Source organism: Ylistrum balloti, unplaced genomic scaffold (genome assembly GCF_031769215.1).
Source record: "Ylistrum balloti isolate Yb309-2 unplaced genomic scaffold, AGI_CSIRO_Ybal_v1 Utg370136, whole genome shotgun sequence".
Lineage (NCBI taxonomy): Eukaryota > Metazoa > Mollusca > Bivalvia > Pectinida > Pectinidae > Ylistrum > Ylistrum balloti.
The window spans coordinates 253,285-267,118 of record NW_026782145.1 but is presented as its reverse complement, the minus strand read 5'-3'; the positions used below and the strand labels follow the sequence as shown (position 1 = coordinate 267,118).

General features: G+C 34.9%; 1 protein-coding gene across 1 annotated transcript; it reads left to right on the top strand.

Moving 5' to 3' along the window:
- The first annotated feature begins 7,554 nt into the window (after window positions 1–7,554).
- On the top strand, window positions 7,555–12,720 carry LOC132550628 (tyramine beta-hydroxylase-like). The gene is made up of 8 exons (XM_060214720.1): window positions 7,555–7,767; window positions 8,356–8,485; window positions 9,080–9,181; window positions 9,623–9,802; window positions 10,696–10,868; window positions 11,126–11,369; window positions 11,723–11,819; window positions 12,477–12,720. Exons 1-8 carry the CDS (start codon window positions 7,555–7,557, stop codon window positions 12,718–12,720), a joined length of 1,383 nt encoding a protein of 460 aa, XP_060070703.1.
- Window positions 12,721–13,834: the final 1,114 nt, after the last annotated feature.

Genomic DNA, 13,834 nt, shown 5'->3' with positions numbered 1-13,834 from the left:
ACACGTGTATATGCACGTGCGCATGTCATTTGCCGTCAGCCACCCAACCATGACAGTCATTGATAATAGGTTCAAGTTCTCTATTACGTTAAGCCATCTGGCTCATCAGTAGACAATTGAATATACTTTCGCACCACACCCACATCCACACACACACAAATCTAACATATAGTGTAGAGAATGACTTAATACAAATAAAACATATTCTATAAACAATTTCCTGTTATTAATCTCGTCATAGCGCCATCTTACAATGATTACAGGTTGAAATAACTAACATACATTATGCACAGAACTATTAATATACCATGTAACGAACATAGGAAAAAGGATTGTAAAAAAAAAAAAAAAAAAACACAGATTTCAAATGTTATTAAAACGATTCACACTGTGTAACTTCAATATAGACATAGAGTGTACAAGTTCTGAGAAAATTAGTCTTTACTTATTGCAGACCTTCTAGTCTTCATCTTGTTGGAAAGTTTTTAAAATTTTGCCAGATTTGAGATATCCTTTCTGTTTTTGGAAGACAAGAGCCCTATCAATTTGAACATACTGGCATTTCTATAGTAATAAGGTTTGATAAATTTCTTGCGAAGTGAATGAAAGAAAGGACATTTTAAAATAAAATGAAATTCATCTTCGATGTCTAGCATTGTACAAAGTAAGCACAGTCTACGGTTCCGTTATATATCATTATATTTTCCAGTTTCTATAAGTAAATTGTGTGAAGACAATCTAATTCTATTTAATTTTTTTAGGCTAACACTATCAAGTGACTTTCTCAGACATTCTTGTAATCAAAATTCTTTGCAGAGGAAACTATACAGACTACCTTTTGGGGAAGGTAATGATATTGTAGCACATAGGGTGACAGGCGGCATTATCTAACCGAGTACACACCATAACCTCCCGACTGCATCATCGGTATTCAAGCTTACTTAAAATTTTGTGAATGTCGAATTTCAAAGTCTGTTTGAAATCCTTCTTATATCATTTAGGACCACGCAATACTGTATCATCCTTTTTTAAACTTCCATTCACAGATATTTTAAAAACACTAACTTTATTCTTATTCTCCAACTTATATTATTGATATGCATGGACATATAGGTCCACCCTGGGCCTGATGTGTCATCTGACGAATTTTTCCACTTAAAACATACACACTCCAAGAAATAATTTGACTCACCTTGAAAATATTGGCGACGAATTTCATGTACAAATGTAGTATGTATCACAGATTCCCATCTAGGTAACAGTATCTCTGACGAAGAAAAAACACTTTGTGGTTTAAAACGTAATCCAGGACGGAGGTGTTGTTCATAGTTCAAATCTAATTTCTGCTCAGTGTAGTTTTTTTACCTAGAATTTCCATCAAGTGAGACTGTTTGGGTTGAGTTTTTTTCAATAACTCATCGTATCTTCTTTGTACAGTATAGAGACCTAACGATCGTGTAAATCCTTGTTGGGAACACTTTGAAAACTCACTTGATGAACATCCTCATGTTATTGTAGTTGGTGATATAAACGTAGATCTTCTGGTTGAAGCTCGTCATAAACTTGATGATATCATACACACGTACATGTTATCTAATGAAATAGCCCAACCTACCCGGGTGGGCGATGCACGTGCTTCTCTCCTAAACCCCGTGCTTGTGAGTGATTCATGCGTGGTTGTTTTTTCTGGTGTTATTGAAATCGACAGGGCTGTTTCAGACCATGACGATACTAATGTTGAAATCAAACTAAATATTTTTTTCTTACAATCAAATTTAAACGCATGATCTGTTATTATAAAGTGCTGACTACCACATATACAATAACCTGATATAAAACACCAATTAGCAATTTGAATTTAGAAATGTTTCGACGTGTGATGAAATGTCTTCAATTTTTCAGATAAGTTTTTGGAGTACGCCTATAATTGCATCCCAACTATGTTTATAACTACAAATCGTAGTTTACATTAGAACTGAGACGTGAAAATAGAATTCGAAATAGACTGCATAAAAACTTAAAGATTTTTTTTTCTGTAGAAAACTTCGATAACTTTAAAAAAACCCCACCGAAATCACGTCAACAATATCAAACGTTGGACAAGAGAACATTTTTTATGCCGATTTAAATGAAAATTTCGATAAATATGTAAATATTACCTGAAGGAATTTCTGGAAATTGGTTCGTAGATTAATTAAAAGTTCAGATGTATCTAACATTACACCTCCCTTCATAGACCATATATCTAATACCATTACTGTTGACGACGAACGGAAAGCTAATATTTTTAACGGCTATTTCGTGTCTTTACTTTAGATGACACGTACGGATGTACCTCTACCAAAATATCGATATGAGAACCCAGAGTCGTATCGTATCGATAACATTGATTGCACCAAGTCATGCATTGTTGACATTCTTTTATTTCTAAATCTGGATAAAGCAGCTGGGCCCAATAAAATTAGTCACCAAATGTTTTAAAACTGTAACTCATTCTATCTCAACTTCTCTATGTCTAATATTTAGAAAGTCTTTTGACCAAGGAATGTACCCAAATTCTTGGGAAAGCGCATTAGTCATCCCTATCTTCAAGAAAAGTGATATAGAATATCCAATTAATCACCGACAAATAGTACAATAGGAAAAGTTTGTGAGAAAGCAGTTAGCTCTGTTATTTACAATAGGAAAAGTTTGTGAGAAAGCAGTTAGCTCTGCTAAGTACAATAGGAAAAGTTTGTGAGAAAGCAGTTAGCTCTGCTAAGTACAATAGGAAAAGTTTGTGAGAAAGCAGTTAGCTCTATTAAGTACAATAGGAAAAGTTTGTGAGAAAGCAGTTAGCTCTGTTAAGTACAATAGAAGAAGTTTTTGAGAAACAAGTTAGCTCTATTAAGCACAATAGGAAAAGTTTTTGAGAAACAAGTTAGCTATATTAAGCACAATAGGAAAAGTTTTTTTAGAAACAAGTTAGCTCTATTAAGCACAATAGGATAAGTTTTTGAGAAAGCAGTTAGCTCTATTAAGCACAATAGGATAAGTTTTTGAGAAAGTAGTTATCTCTATTAAGTACAATAGGAAAAGTTTTTGAGAAAGATTTTATCAGATATCTCCAAAATTATTACTAGATAGATCCTTGTACAAATACCAACTTTAGAGTTCATCATTTAACTGAAATAAGTATGGCGCATATGTGCATGAATCGACCTAAATGTGGCCATGGAAAAAATATTTTTGATTTCCGCAAATTTCAACTGATATTTTGAATGATTTATATCCAAACGCTCAGGATCAGAAACAAATCTTGATATGATTCATATATTATTATGTACGGATCATCAAATCTGCTGATACTGAAAATATAAAAAAAAAAACCCGAATTGGACAAAAATGATACGTGCTCATGTTTTCCGTCTGGAATCTAGAATTAAGAATTAGACAGTATTTATATCAGTGTCTTTAGCAAAGACAGTTAAGGTGTGAGAAATGCTGTCTGAGGGTCCCAGGTTCGATTCCAGCCATTGACTGTCCAATTTATATTTATTTCACTTTTAATTAATTCTGGCATGTGGTGTTCTTTTTATTTTTCATATGCATGTTAAGAAGACAAATTACCGATTGAAAAATCCCATGATTCAAATCATTTGCTGCGATACCATGTAACAAGTAACTTATATATTAAAGAGGTACTGTACATTGAATTGGAGTTATTGGTTTATATTTGAACTTTAAACCCGTCCAGCAACCAAATAGTCCAGGAGTATAATAAAACTACATTTTATGTATATATTATGTATTATGTATTTATGTATATACATTTCATAATACTTAAACAGGTAAAATGTGTTTTTTTTTGTGTTTGTATCAACATGTCCATATAGAAATACAGACCATCTGTCAAGACCATTTCAGTCATCAGGTGAATGGTCTCTAGATGAATAACGTTTTTACAAGGATATGCACCCAGTTTTTTCCTATCCAAATGTGTATCTATTTGCAAGTCGTGTTAATGGCCAAGTTCCAAAATTCTTGGTGTTCAGACGTAGATGATTTTGCACGTGATGCTTTCAGTATTAGTTGGTCAAAACTTGAACTATTTTCTTCTTTCAGTTTGATGTCCAGAGTGAGCACAAAGATCAAGATCGACAAGGTATGGCGAATAATTTGGTAGTCCCCCTGTGGAGAAACCAAACATGGCTACCTGTCCTACTCCGTGTCGTTCTTGCTCCACCAGCACGGTGCCAACATGGGATAATCTCCTTTCTCCAGAGAACGAGTGCCATCCCTTGGGGAAGGACCCCAGACTGGTCGCATGTTGGATATCAGATCACTGCAGAGGGGAGGTCTTCTCCTCATAGAAATATTGTACTCCAAACAATATGATTTTGCCTGGAATCAACCATCTTTGGCTATTTGTCATATCAGGGAAATCATACAGTGTGGCGAACACTCACAAACATTCAGATTTAAGCTCTATTAGGTACACCCATTCATGTAGGAGACCCTGTTCTTAGAAGATTTATGAAATGGGTATCTCATTCCGAACCTCCACAACCATGATGTTCGGTTATATAGGACGTGTCGTTATTGATGAAATACTTATCTACGCAGTACCCTTTGCCTGATCTAGATCTCTCAGTTTTGTCAAAGGAGTTTGTTTGTTGGCGCGTTCTACTGCCCAGAGAGCACATACATTACTGTTAATAGATATGGATTACACGTTTGTGCTTGACTTGGATGAAAGGATAGTCTGTACGATTTAATCTCTTCTAAAGCATCTAAACTAAGCTATATTTTCTGGTTTCTTGGTCAAGTATAGAAACGTCACGTTGTGTGTTGTTAGGACATTTTTGGAAAATGGTATCAGTCTTTTAGTGTCATACAAATCAGGGTAGGGAATTTTTGTTGTACTTTCACTAGATGTAGATCATCCTTTACATCACAATACATGGAGGTGCTGTGCCTGCTACATATTCTGCCTGGGTTTCACTTCAAACCATATTGTCGACGGCAACCTGGACCTCTGCTTCTACATTTCAGACCTTTTTATCTTATTTGGAAAACGATGTAAACAGGCAAGTGAAATTGATGCTATAGAGTTAATGCTGTGTATAAATTCAGTGTCCCAATTCTATATTGACTGTCATGGATGAGGGATGGTACTCAGTGTGTGTTATGAAGGAGGCCAGGGTCAGCTAGGAATATGGTTCACCTCACTTTGTTGTTATAGCAGCTGGATGGCTAAATAGAAACATATTCCCCCTCTCACCCGAGCATCTCTGATGTCGGGGATGAGACGGATTCTAGGAAAAGAAGCCAGTATTCTGGAGGGTTACCTTCCCACCCAAGAGATATTGAAACCATTTTTTCAGTGCTCGTTTGGACACTAGATCTGTGCTTTAATTATTTGGTTAAATTTGGGTTTGAGTCCAACCCTTTTTAAACAACAAAGTTTGGTTCATGAACTATCGTGTTTTGGGGTGGAGACAACTAGTTATATACGGGTGCTCCATCGGGTCAGGTAGCATATGGAAGTCAGGTCAGTGCCAAGTGGAAGTATTTAGATAATGAAGGTAAACAAAAAATGGAAAATGCTAGCAAATAATTAACACGTAATTATTTCATACAATTTTGAACATTGTACCGGTGTTTTTGTTGATACATAAATCGATCACTTGAATAAAAAAAGTTCAATCTATTTTAAAGTACAGTCCAATTAGTAAAGAAAGATGAACAAGAATTAGAATTGATCAATTAAGTTATCAGTGAACTTTTATAGACAACAGAACATTGTACAACAAGGTATAATGACACCAGTGTATTTAAGCAGAAAGGTAAATATCAAGCTCTTGTTTCAGGCAATACAAAAAGTCTCCTTAATACGTAAGAACACTTAGCTTAAATTTTGCCATTATTTAAGCGTCTCAACAAATTTTAATCAACAACAATTGAAAGGCAGCGTTTGGTTGTACAATAACATTTCCACTGACAGTTCTGTGTGTTTTTCATGGGTTTAAAGAGTCGTTTAAGTATAAATATCGATAACATCATTAACCTGAGTAATATAGTACAGGGATGACTAGGTTTTCGGAATCAGTTGGTATATTAACGACAAACCACTTGTCCTTATGGTTAAGCCTTTCATAAAAATAAACATGTTTATGTCTTCAAGCAAGGCATCCATCCGTGAAAAATCACTGGGGTGTTACATTGAATACTCGTAAGCATACCATTAGGAATTCATCCGATATTTCTCTTAAATTAATATAGCAAGGTGTCTTGACTTTGATATGTTACGGCGATGATAAAATTGTGTGTCGAGATAATCCCGGATTAAATGTTACTGCTGTTATATATCGCAAACTTACAACTCTCGTTCCGATGGCAATGACAGTAAGTATTTTTATAATATGTGTAGTGTTTCGTGTTTAAGATTACTTCTCTAAAATGACGTGACACTGCCGAACAAGTCAAATCATGTGTACAAGTGTGAAGGTTCAGCAAATGTTAAGGATGTGAGGATGTAAGTAGCTTGGGTCTAACTTAATGAAAACGGTGAATTGGTAAAATACATGTACTACCATTTAGGAGCAGCATTTTATATGTTATTTTGAGAGTTCCTTATCGTCTGTTACACATAGAGGTACAGTGAATGTTCCTTACGTGGACGTCTAATAAAAATAGTTATTTCAAAATGAAATCATCCATGCTGTCAGGGTTTCTGTAAATGCGGGCTTATTAAGGGCCTTACTGTATTCATAATGGTCTCATCAGGAAATATCCTATTTCCTGGTACGGTATGAAGACGGACATATTTAATGCTCTTTATTTTGCCTGGTTGGTGGTTCCATTTGTGTTGTTCTCATATTTGAGATTGTGCTTGAACTTGAAATAACTATGATATATATTGCGATAAAACAATAGACTATGACTCTTTAAGATCACGTGGTCTTATTCACCTTGAACTTTTTCATGAGTCTGTATGTAAATCATCGTTATGCCCATATTTAGTCACAGTTTCATCGATTTTGAGTTTGATTTCAGATTCAGTTGACATGTCGGTATTTTCTTTATCTTTTAATTGGAATATGGTCGTTTAGAAATGTCTATAAACCCTAAGAACTTGTAAGCTATCTGTATTGATAGTGAACTACACTAGTAGTTATATAATACGTTTTGTTATATACGGCAGTCTGTTTGTGTCCATCATGTCTGTGAAATGAGGCTTTGTTTCGTTGTTTGGTTAACCATCTCCTCAGTGATTAAATTGGTAACCTTGGTGCTGATAGTTAAGAACATCAAAATTGAAAAAAATCGTATTTAATGGATTCTAATAATGTGGTTTAAAAAAGTATTTCGATGTTACGTTATTCCATGGATATTTTGTAAATGTGCTGATAAACTCCACAAGTCAAGGACATTTTTATCTGTTTATCATTTCGTGGACGGATGATCTCGCTGTATAAGAGTACGAAATTAATCAAAATAAAATTACTACGCAAATAAATGATTTTACAGTATCTCACAACAGTACTCCTAGGATCAGTTACCAAATACTTGATGATGATGACTAAACTGATATTGCTCGTAATGATACTGAGCTCCAACTGGTGTGTCCAAGGTTACCCATCCTTCCAAACAAGTATTCCGAACGGAGGCAATGTCCTTGACCCTTGTGACGACAACACTATCTGGATGGGTGTAGGACATCATGCTATGAGCGGAGGTGGACCTCGGAATTGTTTCGGAGTCGATTTCGCACAAAATAACAAGGCATGGACATTTAGGGTTTAAAGTATAACAATGACCACTTGTAAATTTGTATTTTTATTGGTATGACCGAAAGCATTATATGTAAGTTCGTATTTTTTGCATTTATGTATTTGCATATATTCTTGGGTTGGCTTAACAATATAGTGCAATTTAACCTAAAGCAACAACAAATAATTTCCTTACAAGCCGATGTTGTTAAAGTAACTTTTTTCTTTTATTCTTGTCATGACAATCACTATGTCGATGCCATGAAATTTTGGCTGTTCTGCGGCGCCAGTCCCACGTACAAATGTAGTAAATGCCGAGTGTTTATTGCGAAACTTCAACGATAAATTTAAAGTAAATTATAAAAATATAAATATGACGAATGATTTTATTTTCCAACATTCATGAGGTCATATCAACATTGAGTTTCTGAACATATTCACTATGAATTGCTAACGTGATATCCTAATATAGAGACCAATTATATCTCCATTTTTAAATAACACTGAGACAAGGTGAAGTTTGTGTAGTCATAGGGACTATGAATATTTGAGGTATATGAATAATAACGTGGGTAGTTAATGAGTTCCATTTTACCTCAAGGAGTGGAACTCAACCGTGTGTGAAATGGACTCGGATGGAGATGGGAAATCTAACGGGGAAGAGCTTGGTGATCCCAACTGTTCCTGGACCCCGGGTTCAAAACCCGTCGGCCTGACTACTGGACATCCCGGTACGATCCTGTTGATAATCAGTTACTACATCCTTGTTCGTTCAACTTGAGTGAAAGACACTCAAAATGTCCATTAGATATTTTTTTACACAGTACGTTGTGTTTTTCGACACTCAGATCATCGTGTAAACGTGGCAACTGTTGGATTAATTATGCCCCTGGTTATATATGACCTTTTGGTCTTTTGCATATTAATGATCTATAGATTCGTTAAATACTAATGTTTAAAAACACAACACTATACACAGGCATTTTCTTGTCACCTCAGGTTGTTAAAATGATATTTTAATTTAATTACATGTGAACTCAGGAACTACAATGTATATTTTGGATAAATATCATTATATGCCATAACCAATCAAATGAAAATTTCATATGCCGTAAATGTTGTTTATTGGAGAGCTCAATTTTCTGTTGTTTCACAAAAGGTTTGATGCAAAAAGTCATTAAATAAAATATTTTTCTTTACAAACATTAGTGTTTCAGTGATTCTATTCTATCCACGAAAAGTCTCTGGAATAGCAAGGATTCAGCTGCACTTAAATAGTGAGACCTGTATCCATGTCGATTTTACGTAAATCTCTTTCTCTTTAGGGATATGTGAACCGTTGGATGATCCAAAGTGTGTAAAGATAAACTCAGGACTTACATGTAAAACACGAACTAACTTCGATTGTGACGCCATCAACAGTCCGGGTAGGAAAAAACAACTACGTTTTTATCAGTCTCTTGTATTAATATTTTCTTCACTACACAACGGCGAGTTTTATTATGTAAGGGATGTGCGCCTTAAGGTATATCTGTACGAATGATCACACATCCAGTATAATGGGCGACTCTACGAATGTATTTTGTTTCAAAATATGTGAAGCAACGCAACCAAATGTTTGAAGTTATGGATGTTGGGACAGTCGTGCATTGTCCAAGGTGTCGAGTCGATTACTCTGAAGATGTTAATTACTTGTGTCAATTAGTAAGCCAATTGTTGCATTATAAGAAACAAAGTGCAAGAGTAATTATGCGACACCCAATGCACTAAAATGTATTCGCTAAGTTTAACATTCAGATCATATTTATCAGTTTGGTGTACCTACTGCTACCATCGCCTTGATTAACAGTTACAGCTTTCTACTTCAGATGTGATTCCATTTGAAATCAGATTACAGAAGACAAAGGTACCTGCTGTGGACACAACTTACACGTGCATGAATTTCGCTTTTCCTGCTGACAAAGATTATCACGTGATTGCAGATGAAAGTGTAATAGATAATCACCATGTCATACATCACATCATAATATTTGGATGTCTCGATATAGGTACACAAACTTTCACCAACAATCAATTTCCTGAGACTTGTCATACATGTTTACAAAATTAATACTCTCAATATTCCTTTCTGCACCGATAACCACATCCTTACACCAGTCTCTGATAGAATAAGGATAAGATAAAACATCGGTCGTGATTAGGATTTATTGTAATTATCAAATAAAGCTACAGATATGTCCTAAGTCATCAGAATATCACATTTGACTATTCCTTGTCTGTCTATTAATACACCAAAGATATATTAGAACAAGAAGCAAATACCGACATAATGATAAAATTGATGAAACCGTAGCAAAATGTAAACAAAAGTATAATTTACATGAGGGTCCTTAAAAAGACAAGGAGAATAGGACCAAGTGTTCTCGACGGGTAAACGTCTTCTTCATCGACGATATTTACAATGTAAATCTTAGTCAATCCAAGCAGGCGATGTCACGTTCCAAAACCAGAACTTGGTTTGTAACAATGGAGCCACTATGCACCTGATTGATTCAGTCTTGTATGAAACCAAAATCAAGTAAACCAATGGATGGGCACAGTTAGTTCCTTTGAGATTGTGTTAGGCCTATTGGAAGATCTTACCATTAAAAGCAAAGAAGAAAGCGTTCATAATAGTGATTTGGCCTACCTAATAATACAGATATATTTCGGACACCTGCCGTTGTGATATTATTGCTTATGACAACTTCAAAGCATGCTTTAAAGTCATCCATAAACCATTTTTCTGTCTTTTAAAGGACGAGTTTTCTACAATTAAATGTTTCTCGCAATGGGGCCGTCAGAAGTACCCAATACCTGATAATATCATAGTAGAATCTGTTTAACGGTGAGTTCTTTACTAATAAGAGAAGATATATCATGGCATTCTGTATATTTGTAGCTCAGAATTTTATTCACCCAATGAATACACAATACGACTGTCTTGGAACGATGGGTGAGCATGAATGTAAAGAACAGATATCGATTTGGACCGTCGGTTTACTTGGTATGTGTCACAACGGAAAAGCTGGCTTCAGGATTGGAGACAGTGGATACAAGTTTGGCACAATGGAGGTACATTGTAATGCCTAATCTCTGTTGATTAAGTTATTTAAAAGATTAATAAACAAAGGTTACTTCGTGAAATATTTAATTCAATAGGGATTTTAATCTTACATGTTAACTGCTAGGAAATTCATCGAAAGAAAATTATATTTAAATAAAGACTGATGTGTTATGAATCTTAAATGCTTCATTAATTAGTATAAATTCGTATTATCGGTCTAACTACTATAAACTCTAAAATACGATACATGATATTGTTATTTTAGGTCCATTGGAGCAATCCTGGTCTGCGAGATGACTACATGGACAGTTCTGGGATGATCTTGCATTACACCCCTGTACTAAGACCGTACAATCTTGGAAATCTTATAACGGGCGATAATAATTTTAGTATACCTCCAGGAAGATCTAGCTACGTTGTAAACTCTAAGTGTACTTCCGGTTGTTCTGCAAAACTCATGAGTAGCTCTATTTACGTTGTCGCCGGTTATAACCACATGCATCAGCTGGGTGAGTACAGATAATGGTCCTTCTGTCGTTCACGGCATCTTTGATATACTTTGTAGTTGTTATTTTATTGTAATGTCCAGTTAAACATTTTATTCATCGTATACATTTTCCGATCTTTATGATCTTTATATTACAGATTGATGTTTTGACAACTTTTCGATTGAATTGTAACACAACGAAGGAAAATGACTGTAGTCAAAATATTACTATTTCATATTTCTAAAAAGCCTAGTGAACTTTTTGATATTTGATAATTGCGATGGTCTCTAATTTCGTATAAATTAGGATGCAGATAGTACCCAGTTCATTTGTAGCCTCTTAATATATATTGATTTTAACTTGTACGTTCGAAGGTAAAGCGATGACGCTGTTCCATAAGGCGTCCGGCAAGGAAGAACGTATATTAACATACGATCCTCATTACAGTTTTGCTAATCCAGTAGTTCACATGTAAGTACTACAAGAAATCGTTGTCGTTTCTATGTGTCAGGTACCTTTACAGATAATTCAGAGTAGTTTGTTAACAAAACGTAAAACATAATTCATAATTGATTAAAAAAGGAGATGGTAAAAAAGGTTCGTTTCGAAAAAGAATCATACCATTGGTTCTAAAAGAGCCTTCTTCTTCACCGACGTATATCGAATCAAAAGTATTTTCTGTATAAAAACTTGAACATTTACAATGAAGCCAACAGTTATATTAAAAAGTGAGCGTCGAATACATCGCATTTTACTTAAGATGTCGCAAAAAGATTTAAATGTCTCATTGACAACGTTAGAAATGTCTACAGTATCGACACTCTCTGGCTCCTCTTGAAATTATTAGTTGTAGCCTCTGTAGATCAAAGGTTTTATCAGTGTCTTCTACTTTTAGGAGATATTGAAAAGACAAAATTATATATGCTTCTCCCTGTTGCAACCTTTGGAATATTGACCTTTTCGATTTTCTTATCTGCTCTGTTTCCCCTCCACATATGACCTTGGCTGTTGCGAGGACATTCAGCCAGTAAAACAAAAGAAAACTATAATGTCGTTATATCTAGCGCGGAGTTCATGGCAACGGATCTCGGGTGACGTTTTACTACAGTAATCATATTTTTATTTCAGTTTTGATCCTCCAGTAGAAATCAGGCCCGGAGATGAACTGAAAACCACATGCACATTCGATTCTTCTGAAAAACGCACCATAACTTATCAAGGAGATGGAGCTTCAGATGAAATGTGCACAAGTTACATAATTTACTACCCAAAAGAAGCTGTTTGGAATTCCGAGTGTACTTCATACAAAGGATTTCCTATATGCTCCATTAGTAATATAAGTGATAAACTGGCAAGACGAAGTCCACCTTAAGCATATATGAAACCAAAACAACAAGCATAGTGTTATGTTCAACATCCAGAAGATGCGTTTCTTAAACCATCGACATTAAATTTCAACCATTGAACTATCCTCTTCAGATTGTATCCATCGTCAAGCTGAATGCTGATGATTGAAAAGATAAATAAACGTCTTGCGTTCATATGGACAATAAATACAACCATGACAAATTCATAGGACAATAAATACAACCATGACAAATTCATATGGACAAATAATACAACCATGACAAATTCATATGGACAATAAATACAACCATGACAAATTCATATATCATTTCAAAATGTTTAATAATGTCTTATTAATTAAGTTATAAATGTTTGACGTTAATGTTTATTTATAGAAGAGCTTCCTACTCTGTAGGATTTATATAAAATCTATAATATGTGTTATCTGAGGCCACGTGCAAATCGTTGATGTGACGTGGGTCAGCTTGGAGCTTAACGGGCGTCACTGTGATCTAGCATGTATATGTCTACTCCTGTAAATACAATCCAGATTCACACGCATTTGACAATATGATGCCGTATTGCAAAATGTAATGATGTTGTTGTTCAACTCCGAAGAATCAACACGGAATCTAAAGTAGAATTTCTGTCGATTAAAGACCACTATTTTGACTTCTATCATTATCTAATAAACCAAGATATCACTTATAAGCGTGTCTGAGGTCATCCCATGGCCAGTTACATGTTCGAGATCATCACTGAATACTTTTTACATAACTATCAGTACACGTTGAAATCAGCTCTGTTTACACCTTCAACAGAAAACACTTTCCTTTTGGTCTTACGAATGTATTTCCTCGAATTCTTATTGGTTTGTCGACTTAATTAATCTCGATGTTATTTTATTTCTTTTCGTTTTTGAAATTTGAAATAAAACTGGCAGAAAGTGGAAATTCGTTGTTCCGTCTTTTCATATCGATGAAGAATGTATTTCGATATTATCATGCAAGAATGTTGAGGCCCCCTGTCCTGTCATAAAGACCTCTGATAGCATCAATAATATTTGGATCAAATTTCAGAAGCATAAAAAGCAGAAGACAAACATTTACCAACTGGCTTGCCCGTTGTCAGTATTATGT

What these genes read in the sequence shown, in the direction of transcription:
- LOC132550628 (XM_060214720.1), top strand. Translation starts at nt 7,555, where the DNA reads ATGATGATGACTAAACTGATATTGCTCGTAATGATACTGAGCTCCAAC. An exon ending in ATTTCGCACAAAATAACAAG is followed by an intron (nt 7,768 to 8,355) that starts GCATGGACATTT and finishes TTTTACCTCAAG; the next exon opens with GAGTGGAACTCAACCGTGTG. An exon ending in ATTTGGATGTCTCGATATAG is followed by an intron (nt 9,803 to 10,695) that starts GTACACAAACTT and finishes GTATATTTGTAG; the next exon opens with CTCAGAATTTTATTCACCCA.